Consider the following 27,745-nt stretch of genomic DNA (forward strand, 5'->3'; position numbering starts at 1 on the left):
AAGCCATCTATTTTTGCACTTTCCTTGGATGTGACTTGTTTTGAGTACTGATTCAATCTCCTTACAAGTAACTAGTTTGTTCAGAATTTTGGTTTCTTCCTGATTCAGTCTTACTAAATTATGTTTCTAGGAATTTATCCTTTTCTTCTAGATTATCCAACTATTTGGTATATAATTGTTCATAGTAGATTCTTATGATCCTTTATATTTGTATAGTATCAGTTGTAATCACTTTTTTCATATCTAATTTTATTTATTTGAGTCTTTTCTTCTTTTCTCCTCTTGGTATGTCAAGCTCCAGTTCTGTCTATTCTTTTTATCTTTTCAAAAAATACCCAGCTCTTAATTTGAGTGATCATTTCTGTTGCCTTTTTAGTCTCTATATCAAATATTTCTGCTCTGATTTTTATTATTTCCTTTCTTCTACTAACTTTGGGCTTACTTTGTTCTTGTTTTTATGATTCTGTGAAATGTAAAGAATTACATTGTTTATTCAAGGTCTTTCTTTTTTCTTAATGTAGGCATTTATGGCTATGAATTTCGGTCTTAGAACTTAGAGTTTTTGCTACATCCCATTAGTTTTGGTATGTTGTATTTCCATTTGCATTTCAATCAAGGTTTCTGTTTTTGTTATTGTTGTTCTCTGTCTTTGGATTTCTTCTTTGACTCATTGGTTGTCCAGGAGCATGTTTTTTTAATCTTCACATATTTGTGAATTCTCCATTTTTCTTCCCGTTATTAATTTTCTAGTTGCAAGCCAAAGTGATCAGGAAAGGTGGCTGATATGATTACAATCTTCTTAAATTTAGTAAGACTTGTTTTGTGGCCTAACATGGGATCTATCCAGAAAAACTGTTCTTTGTGTTCTTGAGAAGAATATGTAATCTGCTGTTATTGGATGGAATGTTCTGTAAATGTCTGTTAAGTCCATCTGATGTAATATGTTTAAGTCCCTGCACTATGTTTCTGCCTCATCTCTGGAAACATCAACTCCATTTTTCCACCTGCTCAATAGTCACTTTATAAGAGGCTTACTTGATTCCCTGTTTAATACTGAAATGCCTTTCCCTACCTCTGGACCATTCTCTATCCCTCTTCTGCTTTTTTCCCATTAAGTTTATCTACCTTTGACAATATTTCTACTTTACTTCTTGGCTCCTTGTCAGCTGTCCCCCTAACACAGACAGGGCTTTAGTTGCCTCTGTTCACTGCTATGTCTCCAAGACGTGAAATGGGCATGTAGTAGACCATTAATAGAGTTGGGGACATGACTTGCTGTAACTGCATGGAATTGACTTCAACAAGAACATTCAAATCACTTTAATTGGCTCCCTTTGCTGTTATCTTCAGAGTCTACTACAAACCACCACCATTCTCTTCTGAGGCTATAATGTCTTCATTTTGAGCATAAGGCCATCTATTAATATCTTATACACACACACACACACACACACACACACACACACGGTGAACAGACATGAAAACACGTATGAATTGACTCACCATACTATGTTCATCCCACCAGATTCAGTCACATCCTTACACACTTCCCTCCATTCCTATGCTTAAGACAGGCCTCTCGTCCTCAGCCCTTCTCCCCAACTTCCTTTCTTGGGCACTAACAGAGCAATTATCCGTAACGTCTGTCTCTGCTGGGTCCTCCCCATTATTCTTTAAATCTGTCTTACATTTTCTCTGAAATCTTTTTAGACACTGGATCCCTTTCAAGCCACTGGCAACTAAGCTTCCCACCCTCCTTCCTGCCTCAAATCCCACCTCCTAGTAGAGGAGTCACAACACTGTCTCCACTCCTTGAGAATTGGGCACTACTTGTCCCCTGGTTTCCTTCCATACAAGTCCACTAACATTGCCACTGGAGTCTTCTCAGTGTGCATCATACTTGCCATCTTGACGTAGACATATCCTAAACAGATCCAGAAATTGTGCTCTCCATCGCCACATTTACTCTTTCTACTGAAACCCCTTTCTCCTTGAAACACTGTACTAGGTTTACTTTTTGTGGCACTGCTTCCCACAAACTCTCCTCACTTTCATTGGGCTTTTGGTTTCATGGTTTTGTTCTAATTTAACACACAAAGAGACCATAAATTACGCAGGTTTGGGACATGCCCCCCCCAATATGGCACACCCTAGGCTCCTTCACACATCCTGTTGGGCCCTCCATGTACTGGCTCTTGTGGTTCTTACACACACACCAGCCGGTTTCTGGTCCGTGAGTCTTCGCTCTCATACATCTTTGCGTTTGCAAGTGTTTCCCTGGTTACCAAACTCATAAAAGTAATCTCACTAGTCTATATTTATTTCTATTTCCCTCTTTAGACTATAAATTACTTGAAAAGAAGAAGAGTCATTTACTTCTCTTAATCGTCTAAGACAGCACCTGAAACACTGATGCTCAATAAAATTTGGTAAACCCAAATAGCCAATCTGCATTATCTGGATTAAGGAAGCAATCATGTAAGCTGGTTATGACAGAGATAGTGAATGTTCAACTTGGATGAACAATTCTATAAATTGTCTCCAGAAACCTAGGACTTACATAATTGCTTACAGGAATTACAATTCTATTCTCTCAATTTTCTTTCCCAAGTAAATAAGTAATCATTTTTAAATTAACATTTTCGGTATTTGGGTTTTTAAAGAAAAACTAAAATAAAGTACTTAAAAAAGTGTAATTTAACCTCAAAAGCTTCGTCGTCTTTGCTGAATTTTCAGGAGTCCTGAGAAACTTGTTTTGTTTCTGGGATGTATACAAAATGTTCTCTGTAGATTTCACCCTTGTGTTTATCAGTCTCTCCATAACCTGTCTTTCATCTGATCCAAAATCCATGTAGTATTTGTGAGAGAATTCTGAATCAATGAACAAGCCATTCTCCAAATCATCTTTGTTTTCACTGTCTGATGAATACTCCAAAATTTCTGTAGAACTTGCCTGAAAAAAATTAAGAGAAATACAATTAAATCTGAAGGACTCTTTATTCAAGTCTATATTTACATATGCCTATTATTCTTTTCCCTTATGAATTTAGTCATTGAAATAACATCGCACATATAGTATCTATAGCTTGAACTTCTACTTTGGCACAAAACCCAAAGTAATCAAGCCATATACCAAAGACAAAAGAGATTAAACCAATTATAAGCCAGAAATTATCTCATAGAATCCACCAAATTCAGTACAAATATCTCAGTCTTCCTTCAGCAAACTAAAAGAAATGTGCCATACAATTAGTTTTGAAAACTGAATTAATAACACCAACCTGAATGGCTGATGATAGATACTCTAACACCTATTGGAAAAAATATGTATTTTTTTGGATTTTGAAATTTAATGTGAGATAAATAATATTCGCTACTTGTGGTAAACCAAACACAAAGAAAATTGTCTCCTCAGGTATAAACCACTTAATTTACTAAAGGAATATCCAAAGATAGAGATGAAAACTTGACTTTCCAGCACAATTTCAATATAATATTTTCCAGAGACTAGTTTTAAATTGCTAATATCAGGAACTATATAAGAAAATGAGTCACTGCCTCTTGCTCCTAACATTTCCTAAAATGTTTCTTCTTTCTCCTACTCAAATTTCCGAACTACCAAAATACAAATTTTTTGAAAACTAGATTATAAATAAGATCTCATATCACATAGACTAACTATGGAGAGATGATCAAAACTTTCTTCTGTGTTTTCTGTCTTTGCCCACACACACACTAAAACTCTTAAGTGTGGTAGGTATTTTATTTTCCCATTACTTGGTTTTGCAAGTCAGTCCCATGTTGTTCCAACGTCAGCAAGAATTGTTCCTTCAACATTTTAATTTTTCAGTGTATTAGTAGCCCCTTCTAATTTAATACCTATACTAAATTTTAAGTTTACTAAATGTAAATTGTATATTTAGTTGAATGGATCTTCTGTACCTGGTCAGTTCATAGTGTAGGTATGGGTCCCTCATGGAGCCCTGTCTATTTTGATGGATCAACATGGACTGTGTCCCTGGCACTTTAGCAGGCACTTGGCTAAAGAGAAAAAAGAAGCCACAAGTATATGAGGATTATCGTTTGTGGGTTCATGTGTATGCAGGTGCACTGATGTCTGTTTGTGGGTGGAGGGAAGCACTAGAGTTGTTATTTTTTCCCCCTTCTCCCGCCTCCCTGCCCCCACTCCAGTTCAAGCTGTTGTTTCTCAGTCTAGTTGTGTAGGACACAACTCCCTGGCCCATGCTGGTATATCATGAGCCTTTCACACCTCCTGGCTGAGGCAGTCGGTCGCCAGTCGTCGGTTGGCTGCTCACAGCAGCTCCCGGCAGTTCTCACTGGCTGCCGGCCACTCACACTGGCCACCTGCCAATCCTGGCAACACACTGTAGCCCACAGCAGCACACAGCAGCCCGTGGCAGCTCACACTGACCTCCGGCTGCTCATTGCAGCCCAGCTACAGCGAGAGCCATTGTTCACAATCTTAGCTGTAGAGGGCACAGCTCACTGGCCAATGTGGGAATCGAACTGGCGACCTCCACGTTAGGAGCACGGTGCTCCAACCACCTGAGCCACAAGGTCCGGCCCTAGAGTTTCATCATTTGCTAATCTACATAAGAAAAAATGTTTATCACATTTGGCCTTTTTCTGAGGATTTTATAGTTATATCATTTTTAAGAGCTTAATGAGGACATCACACATCACCCTGTTTCTTCCAAAGAACTGTTTGGGTAGTCACCTGTTACCAAGCATATTAAAGTAAGAAAAAGTGGGGGGAAAAAACCTCAAATGAAGAGCTTAGTTCCACGGTTTCACAATTTCAATTGTATGCCTAAATTACTGCAAGCAGTTGCTAACCCATTAATAAGCACTGGGGTCACATGTTTTCCCTACAATACAGCTTCTAAATAAATATTAACCATAGGTCATAAAAACAACGAGAACAATTTCGTTTGAAAATTAAATCCCTTGACACAAATCTTTTATACATTACTTGAGAAACTCCAAATTGAATTTCATCTTTTTGTTATGAAATGTCTTTTCATTTAGTACCCTAAATTTTATACTACATCTTAAAGCAGGGTTTCTCAACCTCAGCACTGCTGCCATTTTGGGCTGACAGTGGGGAACTATGCATTGTAGGGTTGTCTATCCACTAAGTAGTAGCACCACTCCACCAATCATGATGGTCAACAATGTCTCCAGAAATTGCCAAATGAGCCCTGGAGGATTAAACCACCCCTAGCTGAAAACCACTGTCCTAGAAAAACGTCGACAAATAACCAACCATGTGTGGCCTGTGCTAGGAACTCACATGCAGAAGTGAAGGTGACACAGAACTTTGTAAGGATGGGGAGGCCAGAACAAAATAGTTATAAAACATGGTAGAAATATAATCGAAGTATTGCTCAGGCTCCACAAAGAAGGCATCAGAGAAACAACAAAGCTAGGTGGGGCACAGGAGAAGGAAAGAAGAAGCTGTACTTGAATCAGGGTCCACCACCTATAGCTGAATGCTAAGTGTAAGTTAATTAGGCAAAGAGGAGAAAATACACTCCAGGGGAAAAGAACAGGAGGACCACAAATATGAAATCTGAGAGAACAGAGCACATGCAGGAAAATCTACAAGCAGCGGGAAGAGAGAAGGCTGGAGACGAGCCTTGCAGACTACCGAAGAGCATTTGGGTTTATTCTGAAGCAGTGAGGAAGCCACTGACATTTTTAACAGGGGCCAAGAAAATCAGGTGTTAATATGGAATGATCATCCAAACAACATTCTGAATAGACTCTAATATGGGAGAAGAAGGTACTCAAGCCTGCATTTAGGGAAAGCAGATAGCTAGAAGGATCTTCCATAATCAAAGCAAGACATAATGAGGATGTGAGTAGTAGTGGGACTAGAGATGTGAACTTGAAAGAAAACGAGGAAAGAGATATAACAACACTTGAGGACTCTCAGATGTTAGAAATGAAAGTGAAGGCAGAGTCAAAGAAGATCCCAAGCATCTGGTTTGGGCAACAAGAAAGGTGCATTTAACTAGAAAGAGAATTTAGGAAATACATCTGGAGAGGAGTAGTTGCTAATACTAAATTTGATTTTCATTTGTTAATGTTGTGATACCTATAGAATAACTGAGGTAAAGCTGACCAATAAGTAGTAGTAGCTCAATAGGTCTAGAGTTTTAAGAAAGTGATATGGGATGGAAATATAACTTCAGGAATCAAAGAACAGAAACAGTGCATGAAACTATGAGTGTTGGGGAAGACTGTTCATGGAAATTGTAAAAATAAGAAGAGATGGTTAGGTTGAAATCTTAGGAATACTATCAACATTTAAGCTGTATTCAGATGAGAAGAGACAAAAGTGTTCTGGATTTGAGAAAAAAGATATTGCACAGATATAAGAAATCCATGGAACCTTGACTACAATGTGCTTTGAAGAATAAACGGTGCAAAATATTACAGCAACTTTGGAAGACAGTTTGGCACTTTCCTACAAAACTAAACATATTCCTACCAGCCAATCCAGCAATCACACTCAAAGGTATTTACCCAAAGGAAATGAATACTTATGGCCACATAAACACTTGTACGAACCTGTTTATAGCAGCTTTATTCATAATTGCCAAAACTTGCAAGCAACCAAGATGTTCTTCAGTAAGTCAATGGATAAATAAACTGTGGTACATTCAGACAATGAAATATTACTCAGCACTAAAAAGAGCTTCCAAGCCATGAAAAAACATGAAGGAATCTTAAATGCATATCACTAAGTGAAAGAAGCCAATCCCAAAAGGCTATATACTGTATGATTACAACTATATGGCATTATTTTAAAAAAGGCAAAACTATGGAGACAGCAAAAAGATCAGTGCTTGCCAGGGGTGGTGGTGGTGTGGGAAGGTAGGATAAATTAGAACACAGAAAACTTTTAGGGCAGTGAAAATACTATGTATGATGGATATACTTGTATATCATTATACATGTGTCCAAACGCAAGGAATGTATAACACCAAGAATGAACTGTAAACTATGGACTTTGGGTGATTATCATATGTCAACATCAGTTTAGCCTTGGTAAAAAAAACAAAAAAAGGTAAAGTACTATTCTGGTGACAGATGTTGATAATGAGAGAGGCTATGCATATGTGGGGGCAGGGCATATATGGCAAATCTCAATACCTTCCTCTCAGTTTTATTGTAAACCTAAAACTGCTCTTAAACAACAAAAAAAAAAGTTTTCTGTTTTCTATTTTTTAAAGGAATCAATGGAAGGTGAAGTGAAAATAGAGACCTGAATAATTCTTTTAGGAAACTTGGATATGTGTGTTTTATTTTCTTTCAAAGATAGAAAGGACAGCATAAAAAGACATATTTGCTTTGCTACACACAACTGTCAAAGTATGAATGGAGGTCAATGGTATGATAAACTTGAAGTTAAAATCATGAAAAAATAAGTATACTCCAGACTCTAGTGTGTCCTATAACCACAATGACAAAAATCCAAATGAATTTCCTCAGTGAATAACTGAATAGCAGTAAGACTGGTAAGATTTTATAGAAGCTTAGGTAGTAATCTGGAATTTCTTACCATCAATCCATGACAATCAATTTCAGGTAGTGTTGGTTTAGGTAGTCACATTTTAAATGAGTACTAGATAATACATAAGATTATACTGAACGCCTACTACCCACATGGTGTCTAAGCTGCTATAGTTGATACAAATAAATTTTCAAGTCTATCCTTCCTCTTGTATACTTACGATCTTTCAAAACTGAAAAAGTAAAAACTAAACTAAAAATACAGAGCAATTTATGGATAATTCCAGATACACTGTCCATGCAGCAGATACAGGAATTGAGAAGAAAGATCACTTGGTGCAGTAGTAGCCTAGAAAGTCTTTAGCCAAGAAAGGCAGAGTTTCACCCTAATATTCTTTCAGGCTCAGCCCTGCCCCTCACTAGCAGGTTACTTTAGACAATTTACTTAACTTCCCTATGCCTTTGCTTCCTCTTCTTCAAATTGAAGATAAAATAATATAGACACATTAAACATTTAGTAAATGTTACCTATCATTTTCATACGTATAATAGTTAACACATGTATCTTGGTTTTAAATTTTATATTTTTTAATTTTTTATTTATTTTGTAGTAAGTTTTTTTTTTTTAATTTCTAAGAGGATCTCTGTATAAAGGACAATGAAGAACACAACAAACAATGTCTTCAGCAGTCAATCAAAAAGAAAAATAATGCCTTAATCAGCAAAGCAAATCATGTGTTCTGCACATAGGCATTTCTAACAGGAAACAAAGGACATAACAAACACCTTTAGGGAAAGAGAACTAGAAGCCATCACTTTAGCATATTATATTTTAGAACTCCCCCCAAGCCCATAATCACTGCTGAATGTAGAGGAAGACCCCTCAGATGGACACACAGAGGAACTACAGCTGACCACACACAAGTTCTTTTGGTCCAGGCCTGACAGTAAAGAACTCACATTCTTTGAGAAAGAATGGTGTGTGCATGTGCACACGTGTGCACAGATGCGTGTGCCTGGGACGTGGAGAAGGGGAAAAAAATCAAAGACAGGTCAGAGGCAGGTTCACAAGCTTAAGTTTATATTTTATCTTTATATTGTTGAATCAGGTTAATAAGAAAGAAGAGTCATGAGGTTTTTTTTGTTTGTTTGTTTGTTTGTTTTTTAAAGATTTTATTGGGGAAGGGGAACAGGACTTTATTGGGGAACAGTGTGTACTTCCAGGACTTTCTCCAGTCAAGTTGTTGTCCTTTCAATCTTAGTTGTGGAGGGTGCCATTCAGCTTCAAGTTGTTGTCCTTGCAGTCTTAGTTGTGGAGAGTGCAGCTCAGCTCCAGGTCCAGTTGCCCTTGCTAGTTGCAGGGGGCGCAGCCCACCATCCCTTGCGGGAGTCAAACCAGCAACCTTGTGGTTGAGAGGATGTGCTCCAACCGAGCCATCCGAGAGCTCAGCGGCAGCTCAGCTCAAGATGCCGTGTTCAATCTTAGTTGCAGGGGGCGCAGCCCACCATCCCTTGTGGGACTTGAGGAACTGAACTGGCAACCTTGTGGCCCATGTGGGAATTGAACCGGCAGCCTTTGGAGTTAGGAGCATGAATCTCTAACCTCCTGAGCCACCAGGCCAGCCCACAGCCACGAGTTTTTGAATGAGAAAGACTTGGTTTTGAGTCACTGCTCAATCTGTTTTGTGACTCTGAACAAGTTACTTCATTGACTCTCCCATACCTTAGTTTAATCATCTAAAAATAGAAAAATTATTCTAGCAATATATCAAGAATTAGATAAAATGACAATTTATTATTAAATATTTCAAGCACATAGAAAAGTATAAAAAAAGATATAAAAATGCATGTACCCATCATCACCCTATCACTTTTCATCAAATATTAACACAATGCAAATTTGCCTTCAGTTTTAATGATGCAGTTGAAATTTCCTGTATCTCTCTTCCTGTTCCCATTTTCCTCCTTCTTAGAGGTAATTCTCTCCTGAATAACACCGTTATTAGTCTTATTTTATCACACACACACGCACGCACACACACACATACAATCGTATTTGCAAGCTTTTTTTTTGTAATTTTTTTTATTAATTTATTTTTAATTTATTGGGGTGACAATTGTTAGTAAAATTACATAGATTTCAGGTGTGCAATTCTGTATCACATCATCCATAAATCACACTGTGTGTTCACCACCCAGAGTCAGCTCCCCTTCCCTCACCATACATTTGATCCCCCTCATCCTCATCCCCCACCCCCCAACCCAAGCTTTTAAACTTTATATAAAATTATAAAATGGTGTCCTCTCAACACAACTCAATGACCTACTTTATTACCAATTCTTTTATATTTATCCATGTTCATACATCTACCTCTATTTCAGTACTATCCAATGCAAGAAGTATGTAATTTTAAATTTTCTAGTACCCACATTAAAATAGAGGTGAGGAATTATAAGAAAATATTTTATTTAACCAAATATGTCAAAATATTATCATTTCTTTTATTTCCGAGCTCTCACTAGAGTCGCCTTTAGCAGTCCCTTCATGGCAATCTCAGCTTTTGCTACCATGCACCTCAAAACTCTTCCAGGTTCTACCCATTACACAGTTACAAAGCCATTTCCTCATTTTCAGGTATTTGTTACAGCAGTACCCCACTTCTCAGTACCAATTTCTATATTTGTCTGCTTGTATTGCCATAACAAAAAAACCATACACTAGGTGGCTTCAACAACAGATTTTTATTTCTGTGGAGGTTGGAAAGTCCAAGATCCAGGTGCCAGTCAATTCAGTTTCCTAGCCTGTAGATGAACACCATTTTGTTGTATCCTCATAATGGGAGGGGGAGAGCAAGAGAGTGAGAGAATGAGAGCGAGAGAGCGAGAGCGAGACACAGAGAGAGAGAATGAGAGAGAGAGAGAGAGAGAGAGAGAGAGAGAGAGCGCTCCCCCTCACGTCTCTTCTTCTAAGGGTACTGATCCCATCATGAAGGCCCCAGCCTCACCTAATGACTTCCCAAGGGCCCCATCTCCAAATACTAGCACATTGAGAGTCAGGGCTTCAACATATGGATTTGCAGGGGGGTGGGGGGGAAGGGATGTAATTCAGTCCATAGCAGTCTTCACACACTCTTTAATGTTTATCCGACAAGAATGAAATGGTATTTCACTCTTGTTTAAATTTGTATTTCTATGATTACTCATAGGGTTGATGATCTTTGTACTTGTTTACTGGCTCTTCATATTTCTTCTGCAGTGAACTACTTGTTCATATACGTTCCCCATATTTCTAGTAGGAGAGACAATTACCTCTTAATCACTTGGATCTATATGTTACATAGACAGGAGAGAAGGTTATCAGAAAATGTTATTACAATTTAAAAGTGACAGAGGAAGAACTAGTACATAAAATTGACATCCTTTCCATTACTATAAGAAAATTTTCTCATCCAAACATTTTTTAATAATTATTACTGGCAGGTTGCCTACTGCTATACAATAACCCAATATACTTGGGCAAAATTATTGTTCCTTGAAACTTTTCATTCTTTACCAAATCATCTCATTAGGAAATGGATTACTTTACTTAAATGCTGGATTTCCAAGTACCACAATATTTAATTTTTTTTCTTTTAAAACACTTACATTTTCCCATATTTTCTCCACCTTCCTTTGGAAAGCTAAACAAGTGATGCCCTCTTAAAACTTTCATATAAGATTACTTCCTTCAGGATTCCCTTACATAAAAACTGTCTACTAACAACGTGAAAAAGAAGGTAGAGTCTAATTGCAAGATTAAGCAGTGCCTCTGTGGTAAAGCTACCTCAATGACAAATGAAACAAATAAACCAGATGAAACACTGTTCTCTCAGAAACAAAAACTTTTAATTCTAAAATTTATAGAAACGTCACATGAAGAGCAACAGGGGAATATCAGTAATAAATGACCACCTCCTTATTTTTAAATGACATCTTTGTAGCTAAATACTAAACCTAAATAGTAAAACAAAAGAAAGATAGTAATAAACTAAAATCATTCCTTGAAATAACCAACTATAAGACAAAAAGCAACTCATTTGACTCATATTTCATGAAAAAACAAAATTTTGTCTCAAGCCCTTGGTTTTAGCCCAGGCGAGAAGACATGGGTAGGTGGTTCAGGGAAGACACCTTGTGCAGCCACTGCTGTGGGGGCAGGTGCTGGCTTTGCCCTGACTCGCAGGGCCAAGCGTGCTTCCTCCCCAGGCCACATCCTGCAGTGCACTAGTTTCTGCTCTCTGAAGCATCCCACTCAATTATTGAATAGGCCCAGACCTGCCCTTCAAGGATCTTATGAGATCACTGAGAGCCAAGCTATGCTAAATTCACCATGTTAATTCTGGGTTTAGCCTTCTTTTCTTAAAGTGACACCACAAATGAGAATAGTCAGTGGCATTTTAAGGAAAGAACAAGAGACTTATAAGGTCCTGCCTGCTTAGAAGCTTTTAAATCCAGTAACAACTGCTAAATGTTTTTAAAGAGGTTACAAGTGGGGGCAACAGCAAAAATCCTACAGAAGATATACCATGGCAGCTGTGGCAAGTCAACTCATCAAAACCAAGAAAGCTCTTAAAAATTAAGAGGAATGAAAGAGTACTGGTGGCTGATAAAGCAGCAAATTTATCTGGCAAATGCCTTCATTTTCATTCCTAATTCTAAAATGGAATTCATTTATTTAACAAATTAATTGAGGGCCTGTTATGTACTATGAATCATTCTGGGCACAATGGATATAGTGAGAGGGACACCAAAATACTTACTCATGTGGTCTTCAAATTCTAGTGCAATCATCACACACACACACACCCCTTAAATATAATAAGATGGGCTATTTTCTGGCTGTTTATCAAGAACTATACTGGTTGTATGAAAAAGGACAGCAAAACCACAAAAAATGAAAAGAATATATTAGACTCCCAACTGCTAACAGAACTTTATTTTCTATTGGGAATAAAATTCAATAAAAGCAACACAATTCTAGACAATAGAGACTCTAAACTACTAATAGGAGATATACTTTCACTGTTTATTTGGTGTGCTTTTATGATAAACTTTATTCATGAAATCAGAGACAACTGGTGAGACTGAAAACAAAAGCTATAGATTTTCTCACACATTGAAAAAACGAAACAAAACACTTTTCTGAGGTAAACAGGTTTAACAAGCTACACCCATGGTCACACCTCTGTAAACCACTTGGCTTGCCTTCTCCAAACCAAATATGTTTCCAACCTCAAATTCCAGCCCAATGAAAACAACAGAACTCAAGTTCTATCAGCGTGTGTTCACAAAAGCACCAGTCCACCACATCTTAATGTCCAAAGCCCCGGTTCTGAGGTGCCTAAGAAGAAAATGAGAAACAGCCAGGGCAAAGGCATATCTTAACAGAAAGGGAAGGAGAGAGAAATTACAATGCTCAAGAAGGAAACTGCTGGGTCAAAGTTCAACAAGCAGAAGCTGAGCATGGAAAAGGGCAGGGCATGCCCCAGGTCAGGAGGACTCCACACAACAGAGGGCGTAGGAACTTGCCCAGAACCTGGTCCACGTGGGCTGGCTACCGTGATTACAGAGGACAAGAAAGAAAAGCACCCCTTTCTCCAAGGAAGACAGTATATGACTGTGGAATATGGATACAGTCAGTGATAAAACCTATCTGACCACTGTCTCTGTTTCAAAACATGTTCAGAGAAAAGACAAGCCGTGAGTCTTTCTTTCTGCAACACCGACTTCTGGCAGACCCAGGCAAGAGCAGTATACCTGTCCCAGGTCTGCTGGAGGCTGAAGGGTCATCCAACTCAAACCTACTTTCAAAACTGAGGCCTCAAAATTAAGAGAAGAAAAAAATGACAACATGTTCTAAAAATTAATCTGTTTGTTTATGCAAATAGAACCAGACACAAGACACAGGTTGCTTCTGATTATGAGCCAGGCTTTGCTTCTAATCAAGGCAAACAATTAAAATCCTACAAAACAGAAGACTAGGGAGGGAAAAATATGGAAGAAATTGAGAAAGGAGCCTGGAAAAGGTAGAAGCCCTCAAAGGAAACAAGCCAGGTAAGTGCCCTAAGAGAACAAAGGCAATAAACAAAAGCAAAGACAGCAAAAGCACATACATATAGCCCTGCACAGTGTACCTATGACGTGCTTCTCCAAACATGAGTTCCATGAGATGTTAATAAATATTAAAAGAAATTGAGCTCCAAAGTTAAATCAGTTTGAATAAACTAGGCTGAATAAAATTAAACAGTAAGATTTCTTAGAAGCCTTTAATATGCCCACCTGCATTGTGACCTCTAAGAAAAGGCTGTAATATGTAGTGTTTCCTAAATCTATTCACCACAATTTGACCAGTTTTTAACTGAGCATGTCATGGAACTGAAACTTCTAAAAAGTTTTCGTATTTCAATCATTTTAATGGTAACCCTTCAGAAGTGAAATTTTCCATAATTTCGTCTACTTCTACCTTAAATATCATATGCTGAAACAGTTTAACATTTAACATTTCTCATAACAACTCGTAATTATTCTTGTGGATAACCATTATTTTGAAGTTTGAGTTAATACCATTCTGCATATGCCACATGCCTTTCCCTCCATCTACAAGGTTACTGGCTGGCTCCAATCCTACAATGCCCAAGTCTGCTCCTAACAGCCTTTCTGATTGACTATCAAAGTGAAAGACTCTTTTTTTGCCTTGAGTTTAGAAACCAGGAAACAGCAAGGCTCAATTTTGGACATAAGGAAGACTATAAAGACTAAGAAAATATAGATCCTGCTCTTCAAAGATTTATATCTAACTACTTGGTCATAATTGAGTTGCACCACTAACCACCCAAAACACTCACTGTAGAGCAAATCTAACAGCAATTATTTCAGAGACACAAGGCTTCCTTCCAGATCCAAGGTAAACTGAAAAGGCCCTAATTGGATTTCTGGCAGGTGGCATTTAACCGTGTCTTATATATACACGAAGATACTTCTTCAAAATCATCAAACCTCATCAAAATAATCCTCACAAGATTCCTTTTAGGAGAAAAAAGGCAAACTAGGTAAACTGATACAGAGGAAGATTAAGTGATTTATATGTAGTTGTCCAGAGTCACACAACAAGTTAGGAAAATAATCTCAGGAATCCAGTCTAGTCACACAGTGTTCTATGTATGTAGGATGTACGTAGTGTATCCTACATACACTGTATCAGGCTCTGTCTAGAAAATGCCAGCCAAAAAATAGGGGAAAATCAATTTCTCTCGCACGCGCACGCGCGTGCACGTTCTCTCTCTCTCTCTCTCTCTCTCTCTCTCTCTCTCTCTCTCTCTCACACACACACACACACACACACACACACACAAACTTCAAGAGTGCAGAAAGGCAAAATGAATTAACAAATCTGCATATTTTTCCAGAACCATGAGGTTCAAAAACCTGATCTACCAAGGACATTTACATTAAGGAATTTAAAAGGTATAAGTTGCGTAAAGTTACATAATGATTATTTCAATAACTAAAAGATAATGTTTAATATACTATTAGGAATTTTACTGGCCACACTGAGCTAAAGCAACATTATAGCGAAAAGTCATTTTTGAAAACAATTACTCTTTGACATTCATTCAAGAATATGAACTAAGAAAAGAGGCGCCAGACTGTTTCAGTCTCTATAAAAACTAGAAACAGTACAAGTAGTCCTAGAAATCTCACTCTTGAGAACATATTTGGTTTAAGCTGTGAATTCAAACAAAACAATGTTTATGAAACTATAAAGACTCACCCATGATACTATAGCGTTATCCTGGACTTGAAGTCCTATAGGCATTTTTCACTTGAAAATAAGACAATGCTGACTAAAAATAATCAAATCACTAAAAGAACATAAAACTGTATATATAACTGGCAAACATTTTGTGTTTGTTTCTCAAGACAAACTGCGTGTTTCTGGATACACTTATTATTATGGGTGTTCTGGAAAAATGTTAACTCAGTAAGTGGAATTAATAGGACCATATGCATTCTCAGGACGTTTTCCTGAATGGTCCTTGAATGGCACTTGGGAATTGATCTTCTGGAATATTCTAACTTATACAAATATTTTGCATGCTTGGTACCTTAGTCACAGTGTACTATTTTGTCTAGATTGTCTATGCAAACAATGTAATTCTTGGTGAACATATGATTTCTTTCTGGGGTACTAGAGTTTTGGTCACTGCAGTCAGTCATGCAAACACTGTTACCTACATGACTGAACCCCAAGAGAAACCAAGTGACCATCCCTGGTGGACAACACTTTGCACGTGCTGCTAATATTCATTGCTAGAGGAATTAAGAGTCTTCTGTGCAACTCTCCTGGTAAGTCTAGTACCCATCTGGGAGGGAACCCTTAAAAGCCTGTGCCTGGTTTCCTCCAGATTGCTCATGACGTACCTTTTTCCTTTGCTGATTTTGCTTTGTGTCTTTTGCTGTAATAAACCTTGACTATAATGACTTCTGAGTCCAATGTCTTCTAGGAAAACACTAAACCTGGCCATAGTTTTGGGTATCCCAGATGCATAGAGTTTATAGGATTCTATTAATATTAACACATGTCCTATCATTTGGATAGAGTGAGCAGTACAATTATCCTGGCAATCAGGTATAGCTGGATATATTTCTTTTAATAGCAAACTTTCAAGACTTAGAGAAATATCAGTGCCCATCCATAGAACCCATGTAAGGTTAGATAAATATGGTTTTAAAGCAAATCACCAACTAGAACAGGGGTCGGCAAATTATTCTGTAAAGGACCATACAGTAAGTATGTCCAGTTTGGTGTGCCATATAGTGTTTCACAAATACTCAACTCAGCCACTGTAGCATGAGAGCAATCACAGACAACAAATAAACTAGTAAGGGTGGCTGGGTTCCAACAAAACTGTATTTGCAAAGGCAGGTAAGGAGCTTGATTTGGCCTGCAAGCTATAGTTTGACAACCTCGTTTCAGAACAACTGAGTTTCAATAAAAATTATTTTTCTAAATTTCTTTTCTAGGTAAAGAAAACAACAGATTTAAAAAATAATAAGTCAAAACAAAGGAAAATACCAAGATCTATTTCCGTGTCATCACTCAATGTACCTTAATATGCTACAAAAGTAAAATTCAAATCACCTAAATTAGAAGTGTAAATAAATTTTAAAATTCAACTTACTATTTATTGATACCACTGTGATCTCAGTACAATGCAGAAGTTATGAAGAGAAAACCCAAGTGTAAGACGGCTCACTGGGACTGGCACCTATACTGGTTGTCTTTCCCCTACACTGGCTTTCTATTGCTTCAGAACAAATTACCACAAACTCAGAAGCTTAAAACAATACCTATTTATTAGCTCATAGTTCTGTTATTCCAAGTTTATCTGGGCAAACAGAAATCCAGGCATGGCATGATGGAATCTCTATTGAGGGTCTCCCAAAGCTGAAGTCAAAGTGCTGGCTGGTTGCCTTTTCATCTGGAGTTTATGTGGCTGTGGCAGTATTCAGTTCCTCACAGTTGACGGACTGATGTCCCTGCTTTCATTTCTTTTTTTCAGTTTATTTTGTTGTTCAGTTACAGTTGCCATACAATATTATGTTAGTTTCAGGTGTAAAATACTGATGAGACGTTTTCATAACTTACAAAGTGATCACACTGATAAGTCTAGTACCCATTTGACACCACACATAGTTATTATAATATTATTGACTATGCACTATACTTTACATCTCCCGAGACTGTTGTTATACCAGACTGTTATAACTGGTCATTTATATTTCTTAATCCCTTCACCTTTTTCACCCAGCATCCTAACCCCTTCCCATCTGGCAACCATCAGTTTGTTCTCTGTATCTATGTGTCTGTTTCTGTTTTGTTTGTTTATTTTGTTCTTTAGATTTCACATATAAGTGAAATCATATGGTATTTGTCTTTCCATGTCTGACTTATTTCACTTAGTATAATACTCTCTAGGTCCATCCATGTTGTCGCAAATGGCAAGATTTCATTTCTTATGGCTAATATTCCACTGTACATATGTACCAGTTCTTTATCCATTCGTCTATCAATGGATACTAAGGTTGCTCCCATACTTTGGCTATTATAAACAATGTTGCCACGAACGTGGGGGTGCATATATCTTTTCAAATTAGTGTTTTGGATTTCCTCACATAAATACCCAGACATGGAATTACTGGGTCATATGGCACTTCTATTTTTAATTTATGGAGGAACCTCCATACTGTTTTCCATAGTGGCTACACCAATCTAAAATCCCACCAACAAGGCACAAGGTTTCTCTTTTCTCAACATTCTTTCTAACACTTGCTGTTTGTTAATTTATTGATGATAGCCATTCTGACAGGTGTGAAGTGATACCTCATTGTGGTTTTAATTTGCATTTCTCTGATGATTAGTAATGTTGGGCATCATTTCATTAAGTCTATTGGCTATCTCTACCATGTTTCCCCGAAAATAAGACCTAGCCTGACAATCAGCTCTAATGCGTCTTTTGGAGCAAACATTAATATAAGACCCAGTATTATATTATATTTATTATACTATATTGTATTATACTATATTATACCTGGTCTTATACTAAAATGAGACCGGGTCTTATATTAATGTTTGTTCCAAAAGATGCAGTAGAGCTGACGGTCCGGCTAGGGCTTATTTTTGGGGAAACATGGTATGTCCTCTTTAGAGAAATAGCTATTCATGTCCTCTCCCCATTTTGTTATCAAATTTTGGGTTTTTTTTGGTGTTAAGTTGTATGAGTTCCTTGTATATTTTGGATAGTAGACCTTTATTGGATATATTATTGGCAAATATCGTCTCCCATTCAGTAGGTTGTCTTTTGAGTTTGTTGATGGCTTCCTTTGCAGTGCAAAAACTTTTTAGTTTGATGTAGTCCCATTTGTTTATTTCTCTTTTGTTTCCCTTACCTGGGGAAACATATCCAAAAAAATATTACTAAGAGCAATGTCAAGGGGTTTACTACCTATGTTTTCTTACGGGAGTTTTATATATTTGGGTCTCATATTTAAGTCTTTAACCCATTTTAAGTTTATTCTTATATATGGTGTTAAGAAAATGATGCTGTTTCAATCTTCTGCATGTAACTGTCCAGTTTTCCCAACACCATTTAAGAGACTGTTTTTACCCTGTTTATAGTCTTGCCTCCTTTCTCATAGATTAAATGACTATACAAGTGTGGTTTTATATCTGAGTTCTCTATTCTGTTCCATTGATCTATGGGTCTGTTTTTATGTCAGTACCATGCTGTTTTGATTACTACAGTCTTGCAGTATAGTTTGGTATCAGGTAACATGATACCTCCAACTTTGTTCTTTTTTATCAAGATTGCTTTGAGTATTCTGGGTATTTTGTGGTTCTATGCAAATTCCAGGATTATTTGTTGTAGTCTGTGAAAAAATGCCATTGCTATTCTGATAGGGACAGCATTGACTCTGTAGATTGCTTTGAATAGAATGGATATTTTAACTATGTTCATTCTTCCTACCCATAAGCATGCTATAGGCTTCCAATTATTTGTATCTTCTTCAATTTCTTTCTTCAATGGCTTCTACTTTTCTGAGTTTAGGTATTTTACCTCCTTAGTTAAGTTTATTCCTAGGTATTTTTTACACAGTTGTAAATGGAATCGTTTTCTTAATGTCTCTTTCTGATAGTTCATTAGTAGTGTATAAAAATGCAACCGATTTCTAAACATTAATTTTCTACCCTGCTCCATTACTGAATTCATTGATTACTTGTAATAGTTTTTTGGTGGACTCTTTAGAGTTTTCTATATATAGTATCATGCTATCTGCAAATAATGACAGTTTTACTACTTTCTTTCCAATTCAAATGCCCTTTATTCCTTTTCTTGCCAGAACTGCTGTCGCTATAATTTCCAATACTATGTTGAATAAAAGTGGTGAAAGTGGACATCCTTGTCTTGTTCCTGATCTCTAAAAAAAAAAATCTTTCAGCTTTTCACTGTTAGCTGTATGCTAGCTGTGGTTTTCTCATATATGGCCTTTATTTTGTTGAGATATGTTGCCTCTAATACCACTTTGCTCAGCTTGTCATAAAGAGATGCTGGATTTTGTCAAATGCTTGTTCTGCATCTATTGATATGATTGTATGATTTTTTTCCTTCATTTTGTTTATGTAGTATATCAAGTTACTTGATTTGCAGATATTGAACCAGCCTTGCATACCAGGAATAAATCCTACTTGATCATGGTGTATGATCTTTTTTATGTGTTGAATTTAGTAATATTTTGTTAAGGATTTTTATATCTATGTTCATCAGGGATGTTAGCCTATAATTTTCTCCTTTGTAGTGTCATTGTCTGATTTTGGTATCAGGGTGATGCTGGCTTCGTAAAATGAGTTTGGAAGCCTTCCTGTCCCTTCAACTTTTTGGAACAGTTTGAAGAAGATATGTATTAATTCTTCTTTGAATGTTCAATAAAATTCATCTGTGAAGCCAGCTGGTTCAGTGATTTTGTTTGTTGAGTTTTTTTATTACTGATTCGATTTCCTTAGTAGTTATCCATCTGTTCAGATTTTGTTTCATACTGATTCAGCCTTGGAATATTGGGTGTTTCCAGAAATTTATCTATTTCTTCCAAGTTGTCCAATTTGTTGGCATATCATGGTTCCTAGTGTTTCCTTAGAGTCCTTTGTATTTCTGTGTTGTCTACTGTCACTTCTTTTTCATTTCTGATTTAATTTATTTGGACTCTTTCTCTTATTTTCTTGGAGTCTGTCTCAAGGTTTATCTTTTTTTTTTTTTTAATCTTTTTCAAAGAACCAACTCTTGGTTTCATTTATCCTTTTTAATGTGGGCTTTTTTCAGACTTTTTTTTTTTCCACTCTGATCTTTATTATTTCCTTCCTTCTGCTCACCTTGGGCTTCGTTTGTTGTCCTTTTTTTTAGTTCCCTTAGGTGTAAGGTTAAATTGTTTATTTGAGATTTTTCTTGTTACTTGAAGTAGGCCTGCATTCTGTGTATTTCCCTCTTAGAACTGCTTTGGCTGTGTCCCACAGATTTGGGATTGTTGTGTTTCATTTTCATATGTCTCAAGGTATCTTTTAATATCTTCCTAAATCTTGTTGTTAACCCATTCATTGTTTAGTAACATATTACTTAGTTTCCAAATTTGTTTTTCAGTTTTATACTTATAATTGATTTCTGGTTTCATACTATTCAGAAATGATGCTTGGTGTGATTCAATCTTCTTAAATTTATTGAGACTTGTTTTTGTAGCCTAACATGTGGTCTGTCCTGTAAAATGCTCCACATGACACTTGAAAAGAATGTATATTCTGCTGCTTTTGGGTGAAATCCTCTAAAAATATCAATTAAATCCATCTGGTCTAATGTGTCATTTAAGGTCGTTTCTTTCTTGGTTTTCTGTCTGGATGACCTGTCCATTGATGTGAATGGGGTGTTAAGATTCCGAACTATGGCTTTATTACTGTCGATTTCTCCCTTTATGTCAGTTAGCATTTGCTTTATATACTTAGGTGTTCCTACACTGAGTGAGCACATGTTTACAAGAGTTATATCCTCTTGTTCGATTGATCTCTTTATCATTATCAAATGTCCTACTTTGTCTCTTGTTACAGCCCTTATGGTTTATTTTGTCTAAAAATTGCTACCCCAACTCTTTTTGTTTGTTTCCATTTTGCACAAAATATCTTTTTTCATCCTTTTGCTTTCAGTATGTGTGTGTCTTTAAATCTGAAGTGGTCTCTTATAGGTGGCATATGTATGGGTCTTGTTTTTTTATCCATTCAGCCACTCTATGTCTTTTGATTGGAGTATTTAGTCCATTTACATTTACAGTATTAATAGGTATGTAGTTATTACCATGCTACTTTTTGTTTTCTGATTGTTTTTGTACTTCTTCTCTGTTCATATCTTATTCTCTTGCTCTCTCTTGTATGTTGATAACTATAGTGTTGTGCTTGGATTCCTTTCTCTTTATTTCTTGTATATTTCTTATAGACTTTTGGTCTGTGGTTAATTGTATTTCATATATGCCAAGTTATGCTTAAAGCAGTCAATTTTCATTTGACAGTTGCTTAAGTTCGAACACATTGTAAGATCAGTACAATTTTTACTCACCCTCTTCATATTTAAGATATTGTCATTATTTTTTTACTCTTTTATGTGCATATATCCCTTCAATTTACTGTTGTAATTACACGATATTTCTACTTGTCCCTTTGACTTTTGTACTAGCTTTAGAGTTGGTTGAGCCACTACTTTTACTAAGTATTTGGCTTTGTTGGTGAGAACATTTTTCTTCCCTATATTTCTTATTAATATTTTTCATCTTTTCTTTTCTACTTAGAGAAGTCCCTTTAACATTTCTTTTAATACAGTTTTAGTGGTAATGAATTCCTTTAGCTTTTTCTTGTCTTTCAATCTAAAGTGGTTTCTTGTAGATGGCATATGTATGGGTCTTGGTTTTGTTTTCGTTTTTTGTTTTTTAATCCATTCAGCCACTCAATGTCTTTTGGAAGCTCTTTATCTCTCCTTCAATTCTAAATGATAGCCTTGCTAGCTAGAATAATCTTTGCTGCATATCATTGCTTTTCATCACTTTGAACATTTTGTGCCAGTCCCTCTGGCCTGCAAAGTTGCTGTTGAGACATCATAGTCATAGTCATATTTGTTTACATCACTAACTTTTTTTCTATTAGTAATTTTATGATTCTTTGTCTTTAACCTTTGGTATTTTAATTGTGATGTTTCTCGGTGAGGGCCTCTTTGGGTTCATCTTGTTTGGGACTCTGCACTTCCTGGACTTGTATGTCAATTTACTTCACCTGGTTAGGTGGTTTCAGTCATTATTTCTTTAAATAGATTTTTCAGTTCCTCCCTCTCTCTCTTCACCCCTATGACTTGAAAGTTGTATGCTTTATACTGTCTCAGAGGTCCCTTAAACTCTACTCATTTTTTAAAATTCTGTTTTCTTTTTGCTGTTCTCCGCTATCTTGTCTTCCATATCACTGACTTGCTCTTCTGCTTCACCTAATCTGTTGTTGATTTCCTCTAATACACTCATTTCAGTTATTATATTCCTCATTTCTTTTTTATTTTTATTTCTTTTTAATGATTTCTATCCCTTTGTGTAAGTTCTCACTGAGTTCATTGAGCATCCTTATAACCAGTGTTTAGAACTCTATATCTGGTAGATTGCTTGTTTCAATTTCATTTAGTTTTTTTCTGGAGTTTTGTCCTGGTTCTTAATTTTGGGTCATGTTTCTTTGCCTCCCTATTTTGGATGACACCCCGTGTTTGTTTCTATGTTATTAGGTAGATCTGCTTTATCCCCCAGTCTTGGCACAATGGCCTCAGGTAGTAGGGGTCCTGTAAGGCCCAATGGCACAGTCTCCCTGTTCACCTGAGCCAATTTCCCTTGTTTGAGTTGTGTGTGTGACCTCCTGTTGTAGTTTAGCCTTGGTTGCTGTTGGCATATCAGTGGGTGGGATTGACCTTCAGGCTGTCAGGCTGTGAGGTATGGCTGTGACTACAGTGGACAAAGTGTAGTACAGGGGCTGACTCCATACAGCGGGAGTCACTTTAGTGGGGCTCTGGTGCCAGCTGAGTTCACCCTTCAGGTGTGTCATTTGTGGAGGTGGTTGGGTGATGCTCTGTAGTATTCTGAAGCTGGTTACCTGGTGTGTTGGTTCTGAAGCCTCTTGGTAGTGGCTTGAGTGCAGGCCCAGGTCAGTCACTGTTTGTGCCCAGCTTGGGGCCACCTGGTAGGAGCTACAAAGTGATCTGCAATTGGTTCCAATTTGTGCTAGACTTGGACATTTGGAAGACGCTACACTGTGAACCAAGGCCAGCTGCCACTAGTACCAGGCTTGGGACACTTTGGTGGGCACCACAATGTGAACTGAGGCCAGAAGTTACTTGTTCCAGCACTGTGGCCACTCAGTTGAAGTTACATTTCCAGGCACCACTGGCCATAGGTTATGCCAGGGTTGAAGCCACCTGATGGGAATTATAATGCAAGTTGAGAATGGTTACTGTTTGTGCCAAGCTTGGCGTTACTTAGCACCAAATATGTTGCTGCTTGTACAGGGTTTGTGGATCTTTGAGAGATTTTAGGAAAGTCTGCAGTGTGAGCTGAGACAGGCCACTTTTGTGGAAAAGTCACTGGAAGCAGTTTGGTTCACGTATGCTAGTTGGCTGCAACAAAATCTCAGGGTATCAGAGGAGGGAAAACAGTTAGGTTAATGAACAGCTCAAAAATGGCACCTGCCTGAGCCTGCTAGGTAGGTGGGGGAAAGCTTCAACAAAGAAGCAATGTCTCCTGCTAGTGCTTCTGTCCCCAGAGAGAGCCACCCCAATGCCTGCCCTTCCAGCCCTCTCCCTAAAGCTAGTCAATTCAGTTCCTCCCCATAAGTCCCTTACGCTTCTCAAGCTGCTGCCCCTGCATGGGAACCTAGAACAAAGGAGTCTGTAAACAAGTGAGTCCAAGCATGGGCCCCTCAAGAGAACGTCCAGGCCTACAACAACCCTCCGTCTCACCCGGACAGAATCCCTGTTGCAGAAAAATGTTGCGGGGAGTTCTCTCCCTGGCACTGGTGCTCAGGCTGGGGAGCTCAGTGTGGGGCTGGGACCCCTTGATCCTCAGGGGGGACCTCTGCAGCTAATTTATGCCTTCCAATTCTAAATTGCAAAACAATGGGTATAGGACCAGCATGTTTCACATCTCTGCCCCTATCAGTCTGGCTTCTTGTTTATATCTTTAGTTATAGGATTTCTGTTCAGCTAATCTACAGGTGGTTCTCAATGATGGTTGTTTTATAATTTAGTTGTGATTTTGATGTGGTGATGGAAGGAGGCGAGAATAGCGTTTACCAACTCCGCCATTTGGACTGGAAGACTGAGGTCTCAGGTTTCTCTCTGGAAGTCAGCTATGGGCTCCTCTCAGCTCACATTACTTTCCTCATGGCCTCATCCATCTTCAAAGCCAGCAGTAAATATTGTTTTTCCTGAGGAATCCCCATATAACCTCCTGCAACTTGTTTTACAATCAAATTTTAAATATTTACTTTAGCCAATAACTGGATTCAATATTGCTCATCAAATATCTCAAAGTATGCCTAACAAAATTAAAGTCCCAAAAATTAATGATAGAGATTCTGAAATGCACTTTTTCTTAGGAAGGATCATATCTTAAGATCATTTAAAATGATAGATTTCCCAGGACTGATACAAATTTCCTGGGAACATTGGACCAGCATTAAATTAATATAAATCTTAAGCATTTAGGTAATGCATAACTTTGAATAAAGTCTAACTGAAAAAGCTTTCCTATTGTTCTAGGTTCTTAATAATACTTGTAAGAGACCCCAAATCTATATAAATTCCTTCCTTCATTATCTATAATTATTGATGTAATGACAATTATCCTAAATGAAACTGAAAACAAGAAATTTCTAATAGCTTGAGAATGTAAATCAATTCCAGCTATTGACTTAAAGACCATCCTAGCCTTAAAAAAAAAAAAAAAGATTTGTTTTCTTAAAAGCTATGAACTTTTGATTTATTTTACCAAAACCAAAAAAGAAAGACAAAATAAATGAATAAACCTTCTGAAATGGACAAAGCAAAATAAGAAAATCACATGCCTTGAGAACTGTCTATCAGTTTTGGCTAAAAACCCACCTGGCCACATCTATTAAAATCGAACATTGTTTATTTTTTAAATGGCCACTCTTGAAACAGAATGCTTTGTCTCCTTGATTAAATTAGGTATAATTGAAAGTCGAGCTGTCCAGAACAAATACGATTAAAATGCAGCTAAAAATTAGGACAGCATCTAAAACTAAATTGTCACATAGAGGCCAAGATTAGAGATAAACAGGAAGACATTCTTTTTTGTTGGACAGGCATAAAAAGAAGGAAAGCAAAAGTCAACCTAGATAAATATTTAGACTTCAAAACTACATAAACAAGGCAAAGTTATTAAATCCAAACAATTTGGAAATATATCCAAAATGGGGCAATTTATGTTTTAATTTTTATTTTAGATAACAAAGATTGTTTCTGAATGATAGAGTCTTTATTTTAGAAGTTCATATGGACAATTAAGGCTATATATAAAGTAAAATAAAGTAACTGTGTTAGTAAACTGGTTTCTATTATGCTGTTTTAAGTTTAACATTAGAGCAATGTTAGGTTTATCTATTTTACTTTCTTCCTCGGAAATCCCTTTTTGACTTTCTTCACATCTGTCCTTAATACTATTTTTGAAATTTCCCAGATGAACAACAGAAAAAAGATGGCTCAGTAGAAATCAGTACCACACCTAGAATCAGGAGGACAAATTAATCTAAAAGAGTACATGGTAACAGGTCAAGGACAGCTCAACATTTTTTAAAGGAAAAAAAAAGGTAACACATGATTATCAGGGTAGACAGTAGTAATTCAAAAGTAAACACGAGAGGTAAGCACTTTACAATTTATGTCTCCTAGGCCTGTGTCCCGGGACATTTATTAACACCTGAAGATCATTATCTTTCATACTTTCTCTAATTTTAAATTTTAAAAAATGGAACGTAAGCCAGAATACCACATTTCAATACAATCAATATCAATGTGAGCTCAGTAGAAATTTTAAACAACAGTAATACCACTAAAATCCTCCTTGATTTGCAAATCAGTGAAATGATTGACTTATTTGGGATCTGGATAGAGCACATACTTGGTAAGCCTACACAATCAAAAGCATTATCCTTTTTCTTAAAAAAGAAAAATTTCAACTAGACTATTGCCACATTTTAAACCTGGAAATCTCAAATGTTTGCATTTCCCCTTTAAATTATCAAAGTTAAGCTAATCAATCATATGTTCAATTTTCTCCATACTAGAGGGTGAAACTTTTCTTGGATTGGAAATGTTTAAAGTACTCTAAATAAGAATTATACAATAGTAGTTTCTATGTCCCTTGAAATAAGACTGGCAATTTGGAGTATTAGTCTACGGAATTTTTAACAAACATGATTTTTTTAATAAGCCTTTCAATAAGAGAAAGTGTGGTCTTCGTCATTTACCTTTAAAAACAGCAGCACCATTTGAAATATTACTTCCCTAATGAAACGGAGATTTTAAATCAAGTTTTATAATACCATTTCAGGAATATGCTGCATAGCAGTGATCTGGATATTTTCACATTTACTTCTATTTTCCATAATTACATCACTAGCTTGATAATTAAGGAATAAGTTCTTAAAGACTCTTACTCTAATTCTAGTCCTTGTACCTCTTTCCTTCCATTTCTTTTGTGCCTAACACAGTGTCTGGTCCCAGCTAAGAATTTTAGACATTATGTTAATTCTTTCAAATCACATATTTGGAAGCTTATTGTTCCTGGCAAAAAAAATGACTCACATTTGATACTAATTCAGTTAAAATAAAATTTTAACTCACTGTCACGGACATACAAAGAAATGTTCTATGCAATATGGGAAATACAAAGGTGAACAAGAAATCTTCATAATGATGCGGTAGAAAAAGAACTAGCGTTTGACTCAGAGAGACCTAGTTGTAAATTTTAGCTTCAATATCTACTACGGTACTAGTGATGTAACCTGGATAAGTTTCTTAACCATCCTGAGTTTCAATGTCTCCAAATACAAAAGAAGAAAAATAATAGCTACTTCACAAAGTCATCATGAGGATTAAATGAAAGAGTATAAAAAGCACTATAAGGTTCTTAAGAACAGGGATAGTATCTTGTCTTACTTATCCCTAATGTCCGGCAAAGGCTATCCAAATGTAAGCCTCCCTATCCTTACTCATCAAACATTGATTACCTGTTTGCTATGTACCAGGCATTGTTCTAGGCTGGAGACAAAAAATAAATAAGACATTTTTCTTGACCTCAAGAAATTTATAAAATAAAAGAAGGAATAGGTGTAGGACATGAAAGGATTCACAGGGAGCAAGGGCTCAAGTTTATGAGCAAGGAAGATTGATGGGAAAGTCTTCCCAGCAGAGTTGACTGGAAAATAAGTAGATATTTCAGAGTTGAGGAAGAGGTTGGGAAGAAGAGGGCACTCTAAGCAAAGAAAACAACAAGAGCAGAAAAATGGAGGAATAAAGAGCTCACCATG

At 36.8% G+C, this 27,745-nt stretch overlaps 1 protein-coding gene across 1 annotated transcript in view; it reads right to left on the bottom strand.

The window, feature by feature from the left end:
- SPIDR (scaffold protein involved in DNA repair) overlaps window positions 1-27,745 on the bottom strand; it is a 539,429-nt gene that overhangs the window by 364,656 nt on the left and 147,028 nt on the right. The window contains exon 7 of the mRNA XM_033125816.1: window positions 2,703-2,953. Within this exon, the coding sequence (XP_032981707.1) occupies window positions 2,703-2,953 (251 nt within the window). The remainder of the gene's footprint in view (window positions 1-2,702; window positions 2,954-27,745) is intronic.

This window comes from Rhinolophus ferrumequinum, chromosome 14 (genome assembly GCF_004115265.2).
Source record: "Rhinolophus ferrumequinum isolate MPI-CBG mRhiFer1 chromosome 14, mRhiFer1_v1.p, whole genome shotgun sequence".
Taxonomy (NCBI): domain Eukaryota; kingdom Metazoa; phylum Chordata; class Mammalia; order Chiroptera; family Rhinolophidae; genus Rhinolophus; species Rhinolophus ferrumequinum.